Genomic DNA, 16562 nt, shown 5'->3' on the forward strand with positions numbered 1-16562 from the left:
ATGGAAATGACTCCAAGTTTGTACCATTCCAAACGGACAGACCCAACTTCATCTTTCCTCCCTCTGATTTTGCACTACATTTTAAACTCTCACTCAGCTCCTTTTAAGGTACATCTCATGGCAAAAATGGCTTCCCACTTGGAGTTTGCTCAACCACTAATGTGTAGACTCTTTAAGGGCATTGGGACTCTCTTCCCCCATGTGACACCACCCGCTCCAGCCTGAGACTTTAATCTAGTTCTCAGGGCTTGGACTAGACCTCTCTCCGAGTCCAGGGCAACTTGTTCTCTCTTACACCTGTCCATGATGACAGCATTTCTAATTGCTATCACCTCAGCTAGACACATAGGAGAAATAGCGGCCCTGATGGCACACCCATCATTCATGGCCTTTGTCTTTAAATTAAATAAACAAACAACCACTCTAAGGCCATATCCCAAGTTTTTCCCTACTTTTTCTGCACTTTCCATATGAATCAACAGATCCATCTCCCTGTTTTTTCCCAAAACCACATTGTGACAACTGGGAGACAATTGTGCATATGCTAGATATTAGAAGGACATTCGCATTCTACTTGGACAGGACTAAGGACTTCTTCCTTTTGTCCACAGAAAGATCCAAAAGCTCTGATATTTCCTCAAAGACTATCCAAATGGGTCTCTAGTTGCATTAATCACTTAGCAAGGGCGCAACTTGCTTCTGTCCATACGCACTCCATGAGATCAGTTCCTACCTCAATCACAATCCATAGGGATACCCCTATCTCCCCAATCTATAGAGCAATGATTGGAGTCTCTGTCCATACTTTCTCAGAACATTATGTGATCACTGAAGATTTGGCCACTGACGCCATCTTCAACTCCACAGTACTCGCCGTAGTAAAAGACTCTGCTCCGAAGTCCCAGCCTCCAGTGGTGGGTACTGCTCCGGAGTCACCTGAAGTGGAGCACCCATAGGGACACTACTTGAAGAAGAAGAGGAAGTTACTCACCTTGTACAGTAATGATGGTTCTTCGAGATGTGTGTCCCTATGGGTGCTCCACAACCCACCCTCCTCCCCTCTACTTTGGAGTTCTCTATAGGGCTCTGTGGTAGAGAAGGAAGTGAGGGGGGTTCACCTGTGCCGTGCTAAATAGCCTCGAGGCAGACCACGAGGGAGGGAGAGCACATGCACGGGCTCAACGGGACACTGCTACCAAAAATCTCCAATTAGAGGTGCAGGGGCACACAGACACCTAAAGTGGAGCACCCATAGGGACACACATCTTGAACTATCATCACTGCACAAGGTGAGTAACTTCCTCTTAATTGATTTATCTCGTTAGACTGACCGAACACTTGGTAAAGCAACCCACATCCTGTCATGTATTTATACCTGCTCCTGAATCTTTTACTTCATACATCTGATGAAGTGGGTTCTAGCCCACGAAAGCTTATGCCCAAATAAATTTGTTAGTCTTTAAGGAGCCACAAAGATTCCTTGTTGTGTGTGGTGTGTGGTTTTTTTTTTTGTTTTTTTTTTTGTTTTTTGCTGATACAGACTAACAAGACTACCACTGAAACCTATCTTTATTAATGATCTGGATGATGGGATAGATTGCACCCTCAGCAAGTTTGTGGATGACACTAAGCTGGAGGGAGAGGTAGATATGCTGGAGGGTAGGGATAGGGTCCAGAGTGACCTAGACAAATTAGAGGATTGGGCCAAAAGAAATCTGATGAGGTTCAACAAGGACAAGTGCAGAGTCCTGCACTTAAGAGGGAAGAATCCCATGCACTGCTACAGGCTGAGGACCGACTAGCTAAGCAGCAGTTCTGCAGAAAAGGACCTGGGGATTACAGTGGATGAGAAGCTGGATATGAGTCAGCAGTGTGCCCTTGTTGCCAGGAAGGATAACGGCATATTGGGCTGCATTAGTAGGAGCATTGCCAGCTGATTGAGGGAAGTGATTATTTCCCCTCTATTCGGCACTGAGGCCACATCTGGAGTATTGCATCCACTTTTGGGCCCCCACTACAGAAAGGATGTGGACAATTTGGAGAGAGTCCAGCAGAGGGCAACAAAAATGATCAGGGGGCTGGGACACATGATTTATGAGGAAAGGCTGAGGGAACCTGGGGTTCTTTAGTCAGCAGAAGAGAAGAGTGAGGGGGGATTTGATAGCAACCTTCAACTACCTGAAGGGGAGTTTCAAAGAGGATGGAGCTTGGCTGTTCTCAGTGGTGGCAGACGACAGAACAAGGAGCAATGGTCTCAAGTTGCAGTGGGGGAGGTCTAAGTTGGATATTCGGAAACACTATTTCACTAGGAGGGTGGTGAAGCGCTGGAATGGGTTACATAGGGAGGTGGTGGAATCTCCATCCTTAGAGGTTTTTAAGGTCCAGCTTGACAAAGCCCTGGCTGGAATGACTTAGTTGGTGTTGGTCCTGCTTTGAGCAGGGGGTTGGACTAGATGACCTCCTGAGGTCTCTTCCAACCCTAATCTTCTATGACACAATGTGGGGGCATATTATCCTACATCTGCCTACTGAAGGGTTCTAATACCATCCTCTAAAGCAACTTATTTTGGCCCCTGTCAGAGATAGGGTACTAGAGTAGCTGGACCAGTGGTTGATCCAGTCTGCAGTTCCTATGAGCTAGAATGTTCCCTGGCTGTATAAATAGGACTATTTACTATGAAGATAATGTTACCTCTGTATGTGGGATTAGTAAAACCACTAGTGGAATACCGTGTCCAGTTCTGGTGCCACAACTTATGAAGGATGTTGGAAAATTGGAAAGGGTTTGGAAGAATGCAACAAGACAGATTTGAGGGCTTGAAAACCCACCTTACAGTGAAAGACTGAAGAAGCACAATCTATTTCACTTGTGAAGAGGGGACTTGATCACCACTGCTAAGTACCTGCCCAGAGAGACTTCCGACAGTAGAGCAGTCTTATCTCACAGGCATAACAAGATCCAGTGTAGGTACACAATTTGAGACTGGAAATAAGGTACACATTTTTAACAGCAAAAGTAATCTTTAAATCAAGATTGGATATGCTCCAGCTCAACCAGAAATTATGGGCTTGATGCAACAATAACTTGATGAGGTTTCCTGGCCTGTGTTATGCAGGAGGTCAGACAAGATCATCCCATGGGTCCCTTCTAATCAAAATCTTCAAATTGCTCAACTTTCACTCTCTTACTTCTTGTGATGTCGTCATATCAATAGTTCTCCAATCACCAAAGAGTCTTCCATAGTAGACAGGACCTAAAATTCTAATGTAACTTTCAGGCCTTTTCTATACATTATAAAGATGCCAAAGGCACAAGCTCATTTTTCTTTCCTTTGCAGGTCATCTTGAACCCCTTGGGATTTTAGGATGCTGCAGAGCATCGACAGAACCAGACCAGCAGCACCAAGTAGCTACTATCCCAGAGAGCTGCAATTTAGTCAATTACCAGTACAGAATAGACTTCCCACTACCCTTTCACCCACCCCTAGATAGAAACACCCAATGAAAAAACCACACTATCTCAAAGTCCAGTGTGACTCTACAGAAGGAAAAATGGAAATAAATGAGTTTTTACTGTGCCTGAGTGTCAGCAAGATACCATTCTTATTACTCATAGATCCAGTGCTCAGTGCTGTCCGCCCAGCAGGTCAGCTTGTCTGTGTGGAACCAGAGCGAAATCTCCCGCTGGGCACTCTCAATCGAGTCGCTGCCGTGAATCACATTCCTGTGAGGAAAGAGAATGGGTACTCTCCAAATCAGACACAGCAAGGAACTAGAGCCGGAAGTAATTTCATCTTGGCTAAAATAATAAGTTTGCTGAACAAGTGCCATCTTGTTGCATTCCTACCTGAACGATCCTCATGTTCCTTACCATTCCTCAGAGCCCTACCCCAGAGCCACCCATCTTCTGGCTGAGAGCAGGACTTGCCAGTTATCCTGTGGCATGTGGGAGCTGCCAGTTCCCATCAGTCCCCTCCCCTAGATCATGTCACCAAAGCAGCAACAGTGCCTACAGCTAACCCATCTTCTGACTTTCTTAGGGTGCTCCATTTTTTTTATACAGTATAATCTCTTCTAATCTACAGTAACAGCTGCTTCATGAAAGGCTGAAAGTGCCTTTTTTACCTGTAGTGCTGCTTGTTTTTACATTAGAAATTCAAGTCTTCTGACCCCTGTTTTTCCCCTCCTGGAAGACTCTATGGAGAACTGGTAAGTTTGACATCAGATGCCAAGGAAATGAAACCTATATAAGGAGGGATGTGAGCTTCATTTAGGCATTGGCTACACTGAGAATTAGCCCTGATTTCAACCAATTGGTGTAGCTTCATTGCTGCAAACCCCTAGTGTAGCCAGGGCCTCAGACTATTCAGGACTCTTGCTTGTCTTTTAACACCTAACTAACTCATATGCCTGACTAAGGGCTAGGAGAACAGCTCATCTATTACACTGAGCACTACCACCACGTCAATTAATGGCTGGGAGTGCTCCTCACCATGGTTCCCCACTCCTGGAGAACAGGAATTAAAAGCAGCAAAGATAGGCTGATTGAGGAAGGCAGCCACACCTGTGGACCGCTCAATCAGGGCCTAGCTGGCCCTTATAAGAGGGCTGGGGGCCAGGAGCTGAAAGAGTTTCACTCTAGCCCTGGAGTGGGAAGGGCTAGCTGCCTGGGAGCAAGGTACCTAGAGCCAGAGTAGTGCTGGGGAAGGGCAAAGGGAGCTGGGGAGCTCCAGCCTGGTAAACCCCCAGGCTGCAGACCTTGGTGAAGGCTACAAAGTTACTGGGGCTGCAGAAGGGCAGCCTGGGAATAGGCAGCGGCAGCTGGTCCTAACCCCTTGCCAATGATGAGTGGCCATTACACTGCAGTCTGCCCCAGTGAAGGGTTAGATGATGACTGGTAGTAGCCACTGAGGCAAGGTGGGTTTAGAGGGTTGGGGGTTCCCCAGGGAGGGGAGATGCAGAGTGGGGGGGTATTGCTGGGGCAGAACCCCAGGGTAAAGGGCACTGGGGTCTGAGAGGGACATACCAGTGAGATACCAGCCTGCACAGGGCGCTCCGTAAACTGGAAAAGAGCTAATTGCAAGATGACCAGCAGGAGGCGTGCACCGGTGAGTCGTCGCTTCACTACAGGGCTTCAAGAAGCGATGGCTTGACATTGCTGATAGTTATACGGTAAAAGCCAAGCAGAACACCCCTCACTTTTTTGTTTTAATAGGAAAAAGCATAAAGCACCAGGAAAGATCTCCTCTGCTCTCCTCCACAGCTCATCCTGAGACCAAAGAGGCAGTTTAAGCATAGTGCTCTTCATGGCCAAATGTACTATGCAAACTGTTTTGTCACAGGAGATGGGCATGGTCTGAGCACAGGACTGGGAGCCAGACACTCCCAACGTCTAATCCTGGCTCTGACGCAGATTCCTTCTGTGGCCTGGGGCAGGTCCATGCACTCTTCCTGCCTCATAATCCCCACATGTAAAAAGGAGAGTATCCTTCTCTCCCTCAGTAGGGTGTTGTGAGGATCAGTTGAGTGCCCGGGCAGCATACTGAAGATGAAAATTGCTATGGAAGTGTGAAGCAGCGTATGATGGGGCTGTCTCAGTCTAGAAGGGGTTAAAGAGCTCCCAGGGGCACAATCAGCCCCACCCCAACGCACCACACCAGTGAGTCTTGTCAAGCCTGGAGAGAGGCAGGGTCCCAGTTCAGTTTGGGTGGCACTCAGAAAGAAGAAGGGCTGGAACTCAGAGCCTCCCCAGGCTGAGGAAATAGGAGTTGCTGCCCAGGCCCTCTTCTCCTTTTGCCTTCAGAAGGCTCTGGACTCTGCCTTTTGTGAGATATGACAGCATCCTGACTTTTTTTATTTGGGCTACTTTATGTGGCCTCCCAACCACCCCACTCCTAAACAGCACAGTCAGAGGACTGGACTCTGGGATGACCCCACAGCAATGCTGTGGTCCAGGGAGGGACCACTGACATGAGAGGTGCCTACCCTCTCCTCAAGGGGGCACCAGAGAGTTATGGTTACAACATGGTGGTGTTAGTTTTGGTCCCAAACAAGAAGATCTCAGGTTTAACTCCAAACTGACCATACCATTAGGGTAAAAATCCCTAAAATGCAGCACAAGTGTGGCTACTTTACACAAGATGATGAACTCCACCCTGCCACAGACCGTCTGGGCATTGTTCTCTTGCTGCCTAGGTTGGGAGCCAGGCAAGGTAAGGTGTGCTCATCCCTCACAAGTGATCCTTTGACAGGAGCATTGAGAGCTGACTCTAAAGGCACTCCCCCATCTTCCCCCTCAGTCAGTGGGAGAGTAACTGGGACATGGAACAGAATGCAGAAGGAGCCTCCTCCCACCTGCAACAGGGACACAGAGGATTCCCCAGCAAAAACAAACCCAAGGCTCTCACTTGCTGACTTCAATGCAGAAGTCCCCTCGGATGGTGCCAGGTCTGCAATCGGCCGGGTTAGTTTCTCCAATCATTGCGCGAGCCGTCTTTACCACATCCAGCCCCTGCCAGACCTACAAGACAACACAGCAAGAGTCAGCTTCCGCAGCTTGCTGAATAGCAAGGCCAAATCCTACCCTAAGCACCCTCCAGCTAACTCCACTTCCTTGTATGAGTACGCCTAGAGGTAAGTCAGGGCAGAATCTACCTCAAGAAAGCCTATGATTATCTGTTTGAATAAAATAAAGATATGCACAGGTTTCACTTTTACATGCAACAGTATAACGCTTCAGCCAGAGGATCTGGCAGAAGGGTATGAAGGGAAGATGGAATGGCCTCAAGTTCAATGCTAATTGCACTTGCATTTGATATCCGTTTCAAGGCATGAAAGGGGCCCCTGGCCAGTACTCACCATGGCTACAATAGGACCCGATCTCATGTACTCCACCAGACGGCTGTAGAAGGGGCGATCACAGAGGGCTATATAATGCTCCTTCAGCAAGTCTTCCGAGGCCTGGGCATAAACACAGCATGTGATCTAGTCTGCTAGATGGGACTGTCCTAAAATAGCTTATAATGGCTGTTCTAGTGGCCCAAAGAGTCCACTTTAGAAGTGGCGTTTAGGGACCTCTCCCTGCTCTGAGGGCTGGATTCCTAAATTCTGCAGTGCAGCTGGGAGGAGGAAATCAAGCTCACCAGGAAGGAACAACTGCCAGGTGAAACTGGATCAGTGTTCATTCCTCATCTGGGGAATCCCATTTTCCTCCTTCAGTTCAGTTTGCACTCGCTTTCTGTGTATAGCCTCACAGGACCTTTAGGGATTCAGGTAATCAACAGGGGCAGAATTCAGGCTCTGTTCAGAAAAGGCTATTTGCAATGCAGCCCTTTAGATAACAGCAAGTGTCTATTACACTGATGATGAAAAAATAGTTTCCATTATAGGTCCATAACAAATGCTGCAAAACAGACTTACAATGGAACAGCCTATAGGACAGTCCATTGCACAAGACAGATTGGGGCAGGGTGCTCCAAAGAAAAGAGAGACAGTAAATTCTCAAAGGTGACTAAACGATTTTGGATCCTAAGGTGCTTCAAGTTGCTTTTGGAAATGAGACTTAAGAGCTCAATTCCCCTGACTGACAATGAGATTTAGGTGCCTAAGTCATTTTTGAAAATAGGACTAAAGTGCTTTGGAAAACTTGACCCTGAATGGTGGTGGCCAGAAAAAGATCCAAATTAAATTCCTCTAGCTGGGCTGGCTACCTGCAAGGAGACAGGAGTAGGGAGCTTTCCTTTCGTTTCCTGTCTCCATCTAGTGGTGGGAGGATATCATAGAATATGAGGGTTGGAAGGGATCTCAGGAGGTCATCTAGTCCAACCCCCTGCTCAAAGCAGGACCAATCCCCAATTTTTGCCCCAGATCCTTAAATGGCCCCCTCAAGGATTGAACTCACAACCCTGGGTTTAGCAGGCCAATGCTCAAACCAAAGATCTATCTCTCCTCCATATATATATATATATATATATATATATATCACTAAGCTGAGCTCCCATAGGAGGGATGTTGGAGAAATGGCCTCAGCAAGAGACTTTGCAGCAGCTCTGATACCAGGCATTTCTGAACTTTGTTATTGGTGGTCTAGTGGATAAAGCACTAGACTGTGACTCAGGAGGCAGGCATACTTAATCCTGCCCCAGAGCAAGGGGCTAAACTAGATGACCTCTTGAGGTCTCTTCCAGCCCCACATTTCTTTGCTTCTATGGATTCTATTGCCAGCACTGCCTCTGGGTGGCTGGGTGACCTTAGACCAGCAGTTCTCAACCTGCAGCCCAATTAGCCCACGGTCTGGGGTGGGGATCCAGGGTCAGGGCAGCCAGCCCACCCCACAGGAGTGGCAGGGGTCCGGAGCGGGCTGTTGGCTGGCCATGCACAGCAGGAATCTGGGGCGGGCTGCTGGCTGGCCCCGACACCCAGCCCCTGCAGCCCAGTTAGCACATTGTGGGCCGCATATGCAGCCCACAATGTGAAATAAGTTGAGAACCACTGCCTTAGGCAAGTAACTTCCCCATTTTACATATGAGGAAACTGAAGCACAAGAGAGGGTATCACGATACTGACCTATGCAAAACGCTTTGAGATTTACTGATAAAAAATGCTATATAAAAACTAGGTATTATTTACAAAGCACCATCAGCAAGCAGGATGCAAGCAGGTCCCTGCTGCAAAGATCTAAAGCCCCAAGACAGAGCATACACAGAGTGAGGCAGCATGGACTGGACCTTTAGAGACAAGGGTGCCAGGGCAGCCGTTGCTCTGCCAGCTCCTCTCACCTGCATGAGTTTCATCCCCACCAGTTTGAAGCCCTTCTTTTCAAAGCGCCTGATGATTTCCCCTATGAGATGCCGCTGCACCCCATCTGGCTTGATGGCTAGGAAGGTGCGCTCATTTACTCCAGTGCAAGCTGAAAGCAGATGAGGAGGAACACTTAGGGCTAGAGCAAACCTCAGCATACATTCAGGATCAGAGGGGTCACTACAAGCAGGATCAAGGAATTAAAAAATAAAACCAGAGATAAGGGAAGAGGCAGATGCTGCTAAGGTAGGGACTCAAATAGGAATGGGGCATAGCTTACCATCAGTTTGGATTGTAAAACTGGTTTCATATATGGCAAAGGCTGGTGGAGACAAAAGTCAGAGGTTTGCAGACAGCCCCTTTCCCACTGAGAGACAGACAGTCCAATACTGGACTGAGACAGGAGCGCTCTGGGGGTTAGTGGCACACATACAGCAGGGACTCTGGAAGTTAGAGCAATGGAGATAACCTCTTTCCCCATGGCAAAGACAGGGAACTCTGGGAAGGAGTTGTTTCCAACCATGTAATCCTTTGCAAGGGGTAGCAGGCAGTCTGGTGGGTAGGGGGGTGGAGCAGAGGGATGGAGAGGACATCCTCCTGAGGTGGACGGGGAAAGCCCTGGTAGCTACAGAGAGCAATATCCAACCACAGACTTGCATTAGATTTTAGTTCCTTTGCTCCTAGAGAATCTGGGTCCACTTGTCAGGACGACATCCCTCCTGATACCCAGCAGTGAGCTTTCCTGCTCCAGTTCCAATCCTTCTTGGACTGAACACAGAGAAGATGAAGAGTCAGCAGCTGTTACATTTATCAGCATTTAGTGCACCCTAATCAAGTCCCACATATTTTAATAAATCCACTTCCCTTAATTAAAGAAACAAAAATAAAAGCCACTGAATGCATGGCCTTTTTAATTAAAAAAATCCACCATCACAGACAGACTTGCTCTGGGTTTCAAAATGTGGGCAAAACATTATGCTATGTAATCTCAGTGAGCATCTAACAAGTCTGGGAATTTTCCAGCCCTAATATTGCCTTTGAATTTGAAATCAGGCCTCCTAAAGGGATATGAATTTGAATCTAAACAAAAAAGCTTGTGAAAATAATCAGGGGATCTGACTGAATGATTTTTTTAAACCACACTAGAGAGCTGATTTCACCTATTTGGCTGTCCAGTGGTCTACACTGGTTTGTTAGGCTGTGGATATGTTTTCTTTTACAACCCTTTAAGTAAGTGGAAAACAGCCTAGGGAAGGCAGTCAGGGATATTCTTTTACACAGAACACGCAAGCTGATAGTTGGGACTTAACCTTGCAGAGCATAGATCAGGGGTGGCGAAAGTGTGGCTCATGAGCCACATGCAGTTCTTTTACCATTAAAGGTTTCAGAGTGGTAGCCGTGTTAGTCTGTATCAGCAAAAACAACAAGGAGTCCTTTTGGCACCTTAGAGACTAATAAATTTGTTAGTCTCTAAGGTGCCACAAGGACTCCTCGTTGTTTTTACCGTCAAAGTGCAGCTAATGGAACCCCCCACATTCCTCCCATTTTCCACCTACCCAATGCTGGGGAGCTTGGGACCTCTGCCTTGCAATGGGGTGGTGGGGTAGGGGTCTCTGCCCAGCGGGCAGGGGAGTCTCGGGGCTTCAGCCCCACAGGGCACACTGGCCAGGCCTCATGGCTTCAGCAGGAGTGGTGCTAAAGCCCTGAGCCCCAGAGGCACCTCCCATGGAGCTAAAGCCCAGAGCCCAGTCAGGCTCTTGAACTTCTGAAGATTGTTATACGCAGCTAGGAGGATCAGTAAGTTTGGCCATTCCTGTCATAGATCACAGAGGCAGGCAGTGTGTGGGCTCAGAGTTAGAGATAGGAGTCAAGAGAGACAGACTATTTCCAGCTTTGTTAAGGGATGACTATGGGACCTTAGGAGACTCCCTTCCCTTCTCCGTACCTCAGTTTCCCCACTTGTAAAATAAACTCCTATGGGGCCTCTTTGTTCCCTCCCTGAGCTTGATTACATGCTTTATTCAGAGTGAACCAGCTGCAGTGAAATTCACTGCCACAGAGCAGGGTTGGGTACCACTCTGCTCTCAGTAGTGTCTCATCAGCAGAGCAGGCACCTTGCCCCAAGCAGCCACCTCTGTGTCTATTCCCCCCTCACCCCCGCTCCGTGGGAGTGAGTGGAGGCAGAGCTGTGAAAGCTGAAGGAGCTGAGTCAGGGGAGGCAAAGGGTGAGGAAGGGAGGGATCAGTGCCCCCACACCTGCTGTGTCCTCCCCCTGCCTGAGGGTGCATCCTCCGAACAACCCCTCCCCCTGCTGGTAAAGGACATCCCCTGACCCCGCCCTCCCCTTGCCTGGGGGGGGGACAACCCCCGAACTGCCACCCTCCTCCTCACCCCGCCCCGGGAGGAGGCATCCCCCGGACAGCTCCCCCACGCCCTGGGAGGGGGCACTCACCGCTGTGGAAGATGTTGGCGAACAGGATAAGCACCGAGCAGATCATGGTGGCAGCCGGTCACGAAACGCGCGCGGGCCCGTGGGGGAGGGAATGAGGGCGCGCACGTTACTCCTAGGGTCCGGACTTCTTCCCGCGCTCTGCGTGCTTCTGTCTTACCCAACCGCCCGGTCTGCCCATCCCCACAACCAGACCGGCCGATGTGGTGGCGCCCCGCCCCCCATCCAAATGCCCTTCCGCCCAGACCGTGGCAAACCCCATAGGGGCCTGCAAGAAACTGGCGGGTTGATTTTGGAGTGGGGTTCTTATGTTTTTTGAGCACTACCTTTCCTCCGCCCCCCAGCACTGTGCCAAACAAAGCCCAAGAGCAAACTCAGTTTATTGTACACTACACTCCCTTTAGTCCACTGTCAGCCCAGATCTCAGAGGGCCAGGTCTGTCAAACGCTCCAGCCACCAGGCCACAGCTAGGGTTGCCAATTTTCTAACAGCACAAATCGGAACACCTTGCCCCTCCGCTTCCCTGAGGCCCCACTCCCTTCCTCCAGGGATTTCGCTACACACACACCCCGAATTCCCTCCCCCCCGCGTTTTGTGAACTAGTTACATGCTGTGTTGCCAATGTAGTGATTGGTCATATGAATTGAAATTGAAACATTAATACACACTTATACACAATATAAAAGCATATAAAGTGTATGATACAATATGTGTATCTGAAAAAATATAAAGAACAGGAGTACTTGTGGCACCTGTGAAAGTAGAATGAATTATATTGAAATTATAATTCATTAAAGAAATGCTGCTTGAAGGGTTTGTTGAAATATAGTTGTAAGGAAGAGAAACATTAAGGAGTGTGAGACAATGGGTCCTTAAGCTAATTAACTTAGAGCTCCTACTGAGCTAGGATATTGGTAAACGTTAGTATGCAAATAAGATATGTATGTTTCTGCTTCCTTTTTTCTCTTATGTTAAATTGGCTTTCCCTTATCTGTTTAAATAAGTTAGCTTGAGCTTTTGCAGGAGGCTCACATATCTGGGTGTACTGGCAAAGCGCTTTGCTAATAAACAGAGTGGTCTGACAAATTTTGTGAGTCTTGAATCTGACTTTGACAATTTGGAGGTTCCACCGAGATGGCATCCGTCTTCAGTGGGGCCGTGTGACTCCTGACCGTTCTTAGGACGGCCCTGGCAAGCCGGCACCTGGGCATTTGGCCCGAGCGGTCCTCCGCCAGAACGGAAGGGTGCATGACCACAGTGAAGTCTATGCCATCGAACCTGTTGGTTCCCACTCTGTTTTGGTAGGGATCCCGGGATCTGACATCAGGAATCTGGTCAGGTAATTATTTCTGTGTTTTGTCCGGACTGAGGACTGTCTTGTCTCTGTGTCTATCCGTCCTCCCTGTGGTGTGTTTGAGTCTCGGCGCCGTCTCTGTCCTGGGATCGGCTGACCAAAGGGTTCCTGTCCCCATGGTCTGAGTGAGTGAAATCTGCACAATCGCAGCCGCACTGCGCCTTGGGTAAAACCCTTGGTGTGAAAGCAAGGGCGATTGAGGCAGTAGCCTGTGGGCTCCTTTTGTGTGTTGCACCGGGCAACACACAAAAGGACGAACCCGACTTTCCTTCTTGTGTGATTGGTGTGTAAAGTCCTCCTGTATGGGTAACCAGACATCTAAGTCAGGACAGTTCCCTAAAGGAACACCGGCTCATTTTATGTATTTTAGGAAGGGTCTGGACTCCAGTAAATTTCTGGAAAAATGGTCTAGGCTAACTCAGGAGAATCCCAAAATTCAGTGGCCACTGTTAGGGTCTTGGGACAAAGACCGAGTAGACGTCTTAAAAGACAAACTCGGCCAACCTAAAACTAAATTGGCAAAAGGAGAGGTTGATTGTTTCATGCAGTGGTGGGAAGAGGCAAATCATAGGTGGACAGAATCAAAACTTGCCTCTCTCAAAGATTCAAATGATAAGTTAAAAGCTTTATTAGAAGCCTCCTCTCCTGCTGCCAGACCGAGCGCTCCCCTTTATCCCGTTCTCCGAGAAGACCAAGATCGATCCCATCCCCCTTCATACTCCCATCTCATTGTGGGAAAGGACGAAGAAAACCCCTTGTTAAATTCTGGGGATGACGATGAGGAAGATGCATTAATTGGCCTGGCATCCTTGCATTGGATCAATAGGCGGTCACAACAACTTCCAGGGGTCTCCAGTTCAGACCAGTCCGGATCATCCAATACCACCCAGGCCCATTCCTCCGGTACCACTCAGACCTGTAAAGAAAAACCCCCCATTCCCCTGAAACCCTCCAGTCTGTCTGACTCCTCTGTTTTTCCCCATACATACGAAGACAGCCTGGACACTGACTGGGCCCAACGCTTATGCTCTGGCTCTAAACCTATCCAGGCTCCCCTCCGAATCCTGCATACTGGGGGCCAACAAGAGGGTCCCACTTGGAGCTATTAACCCTGGACTCGTACAGAGCTCCTTTCCATTGTAAAAGACTTTCCAAAGCCCCTGGAAAATCCTACCACATTTGCAGAGGAATTTTTGTTAGTGTGCGACACCTATGAACCCTCTGAGGCAGACCTCCTGCAGCTGTGCAAGCTACTTGTAACCCCTAGCGAGCATGAAAAATGGTTCACAGCAGCCAATTGGCCCATCAGTGAGCGCCATTCAACTTTACCAGACACCGGTCCTGACGCTGAATACCAGAAAAAGTGTAAAGACCGAGCTAAAAACCTACATGAGGCCATCCCTCGAGTATGGACTCCAAAAACAAACTGGACAGTCATACATTGCTGTAAACAGCAACAGGGAGAAAGTCCGGGTGACTATCGCACCCGACTGACTGATGTTTTTCTGCAACATTCTGGTATACAGCAACCGGGTGAAAATGGGAAGGGCGCCCTGGCTCATGCGTTTGTTAATGGCCTCCTACCTGCTATTGGCAGTATGCTAAAGCGAATAAGTGTTGGGTGGGAAACTGAAACCATGGATAAATTGCAATCCGTGGCAGAACACTGCCATCGCACTCTAAAGGGAAAGGAGGAACAATCTTCCCAAAAGTTAATGGCCCTGCAAATACAGCATTATTCAGGGCAAGGTAAACAGTACCGGGGAGGGGGACGTGGTCACGGGAGGGGCCGTGGAACTGGATTTTTGGGTTTTGGGGGTGTTTGTAATTACTGTAAACAACCCGGACATTGGAAAAACGAGTGTCCGTGCCGGCCTAATAGCTCTGTAAACAACCAGCTAGACCCCCTTTTGGCACAGCCCAACAGTCCCCAGACTTACTTTGTCCCACAGCCATGACAGAACACCAGGGAACCTCAGGAAATTTTAGCTCCTTTACTACGTCTCACTCCCATGGGTGAATGTGTTTTGACTATTAATGATCTTTCTCTCCCTTTCCTTGTTGATACGGGAGCTTCGCTCTCTGCAGTTCATACTGCCGACCTGCCTGAGGTTCCCCTCTCTGAAAAAAACCATATCCGCTGTGGGCATTACGGGAGTCCCAACCCCTTATCCCCTTTCAAAACCTCTACCAGTCCAGGTTGGTCCCCTTTCCGCGGACCATGCATTCCTCCTCTCGGATTCCACTCCGGTGAACCTTTTGGGTCGGGACCTGTTATGTAAACTTGGCTGTACCATCTACTGTTCCCCGGATGGTGTCTACTTACAAATCCCCCAGTCCTCTCTGAGTGATTCTGTAGCCTCCCTGCTGTCTGAAACTCCCCTTTCCACTCCGGTCCCCTGCTGCCCATTGGTCCCGTCCCTTGAACACCTAGTTTCACAGGTCCCATCCTCTCTGTGGCCAACCCACCCGTCTGAAGTGGGCCGTTTACATACTGACCCTGTCTGCATTATTGTTGATTCCTCCAAACCTCTGCCTCACCTGTCTCAATACCCTTTAAACCCCGAAGCAGAGGCTGGAATTGCTCCAGTCATGACCGCCCTGTGGGAACAAGGCATTATTATCCCTGCTCCAGCCCCTGTAACACCCCTATCTTCCCAGTTCGAAAAGCTGATGGTAAATCGTGGCGGTTTGTTCAGGATCTTCGGGCCATTAACCGCATTGTCATACCTGTCTTTCCCATTGTCCCTAACCCAGCGACGATTCTGGCTTCTATCCCACCAGATGCAACTCATTTTACTGTTGTTGATTTGTGCTCTGCTTTCTTTTCTGTCCCGGTTCACCCTGACTCCCAGTTCCTGTTTGCCTTTTCTCACAAGGGGCAACAGTACACATGGACCACACTGCCCCAGGGGTATACTGAAAGCCCGTCATATTTTTCCCAAGCATTAGCCTGAGACCTTGCTGACCTTGTTTTCCCGTCCAGGTCCACACTAGTCCAATATGTAGATGATCTACTCCTCTGTTCCCCTTCATTGTCTGCCTCTGAAACTGACTCTTTAGTGCTCCTTACTGCCCTAGCAAATATGGGTCACAAAGCTTCTCGCTCTAAACTACAACTCTGTCAAGCTTCTGTCACATACCTTGGCTTTCTCCTCTCCCAGGGTTCCCGTGCACTTTCTCCCACCCGCGTCCAAGCTATCCTTAGCTTTCCCCGACCCCGCTCCCCACGCCAGGTCCGGAAGTTTTTAGGCATGGCTGGATTTTGCAGGCAATGGATTCCCCAATATGCCTCCCTTGCAAAACCTCTCCAGGAACTCACTCGATTCTCTGTGCCTGACCCCATGCCGTGGCCCCCTGAGGCCAATTCTGCCTTTGTTTCCCTCAAACAGGGTTTGGCTTCTGCCCCTGCCTTAGGGCTGCCTGACTATTCTAAGCCTTTTACCCTTTTCTGCCACGAACAATCTGGGTGTGCACTTGGAGTTCTCACTCAGATGCACGGAGAAAAGAACCGCCCAGTGGCTTATTTCTCTGCCACTTTAGACCCTGTTGCCCAAGGCTTACCCCCCTGCCTGCGTGCTGTGGCTGCTGCAGCGCACCTAGTCGAAATATCTGATTCCCTTGTTCTCCACTCTCCTCTTACCCTCCTGGTCCCTCACTCTGTAGAAACTCTCCTGCTACAACGTAACACAGGCCACCTCTCCTCTGCCCGCCTTACCAGGTATAAACTTTTACTACTATCAGCTTCATATATCACCATAAAGCATTGTTCTCAGTTAAACCCTGCCACTCTCCTTCCTTTGTCTAATGACGGTGATCCCCATGACTGCCTTGCAACTGTCTCTGCTGTCACCGTCCCGCGCTCTGACCTTTCTGATGTCCCTCTCCCTAACTCTGACTTTGTTTTATTTACTGATGGTTCCTGTTTTCGAGACGACCAAGGTTGTCTCCTTGCAGGAT

General features: G+C 48.9%; 1 protein-coding gene across 2 annotated transcripts; it reads right to left on the reverse strand.

The window, feature by feature from the left end:
• Window positions 1–1019: 1019 nt before the first annotated feature.
• On the reverse strand, window positions 1020–11420 carry NME3 (NME/NM23 nucleoside diphosphate kinase 3). Of its 2 annotated transcripts, XM_074965824.1 has the most exons (6): window positions 11252–11420; window positions 9080–9121; window positions 8778–8908; window positions 6859–6960; window positions 6408–6520; window positions 1020–3724 (listed from the first exon to the last, which is right to left on the reverse strand). In XM_074965824.1, the coding sequence occupies exons 1-6, from the start codon at window positions 11295–11297 to the stop codon at window positions 3607–3609; spliced, it is 552 nt and encodes a 183-aa protein (XP_074821925.1). In that variant the 5' UTR covers window positions 11298–11420; the 3' UTR covers window positions 1020–3606. The 2 variants fall into 2 exon arrangements, with proteins under 2 accessions (XP_074821925.1, XP_074821926.1); XM_074965825.1 differs by lacking the exon at window positions 9080–9121 and having other exon boundaries at window positions 11252–11418.
• Window positions 11421–16562: the final 5142 nt, after the last annotated feature.

The sequence above is a fragment of the Natator depressus genome, chromosome 10 (assembly GCF_965152275.1).
Source record: "Natator depressus isolate rNatDep1 chromosome 10, rNatDep2.hap1, whole genome shotgun sequence".
NCBI classification, from domain to species: Eukaryota; Metazoa; Chordata; order Testudines; family Cheloniidae; genus Natator; species Natator depressus.

Excerpts from the sequence above, each read along its gene's own strand:
- NME3 (XM_074965824.1), bottom strand. The coding sequence starts at position 11,297 with ATGATCTGCTCGGTGCTTATCCTGTTCGCCAACATCTTCCACAGCG. Across the intron at positions 6,961-8,777 it reads TGGGGATGAAACTCATGCAG|GCCTCGGAAGACTTGCTGAA; the intron begins GTGAGAGGAGCT and ends GTTTATGCCCAG. Across the intron at positions 3,725-6,407 it reads TTCTGCATTGAAGTCAGCAA|GAATGTGATTCACGGCAGCG; the intron begins GTGAGAGCCTTG and ends CTTTCCTCACAG.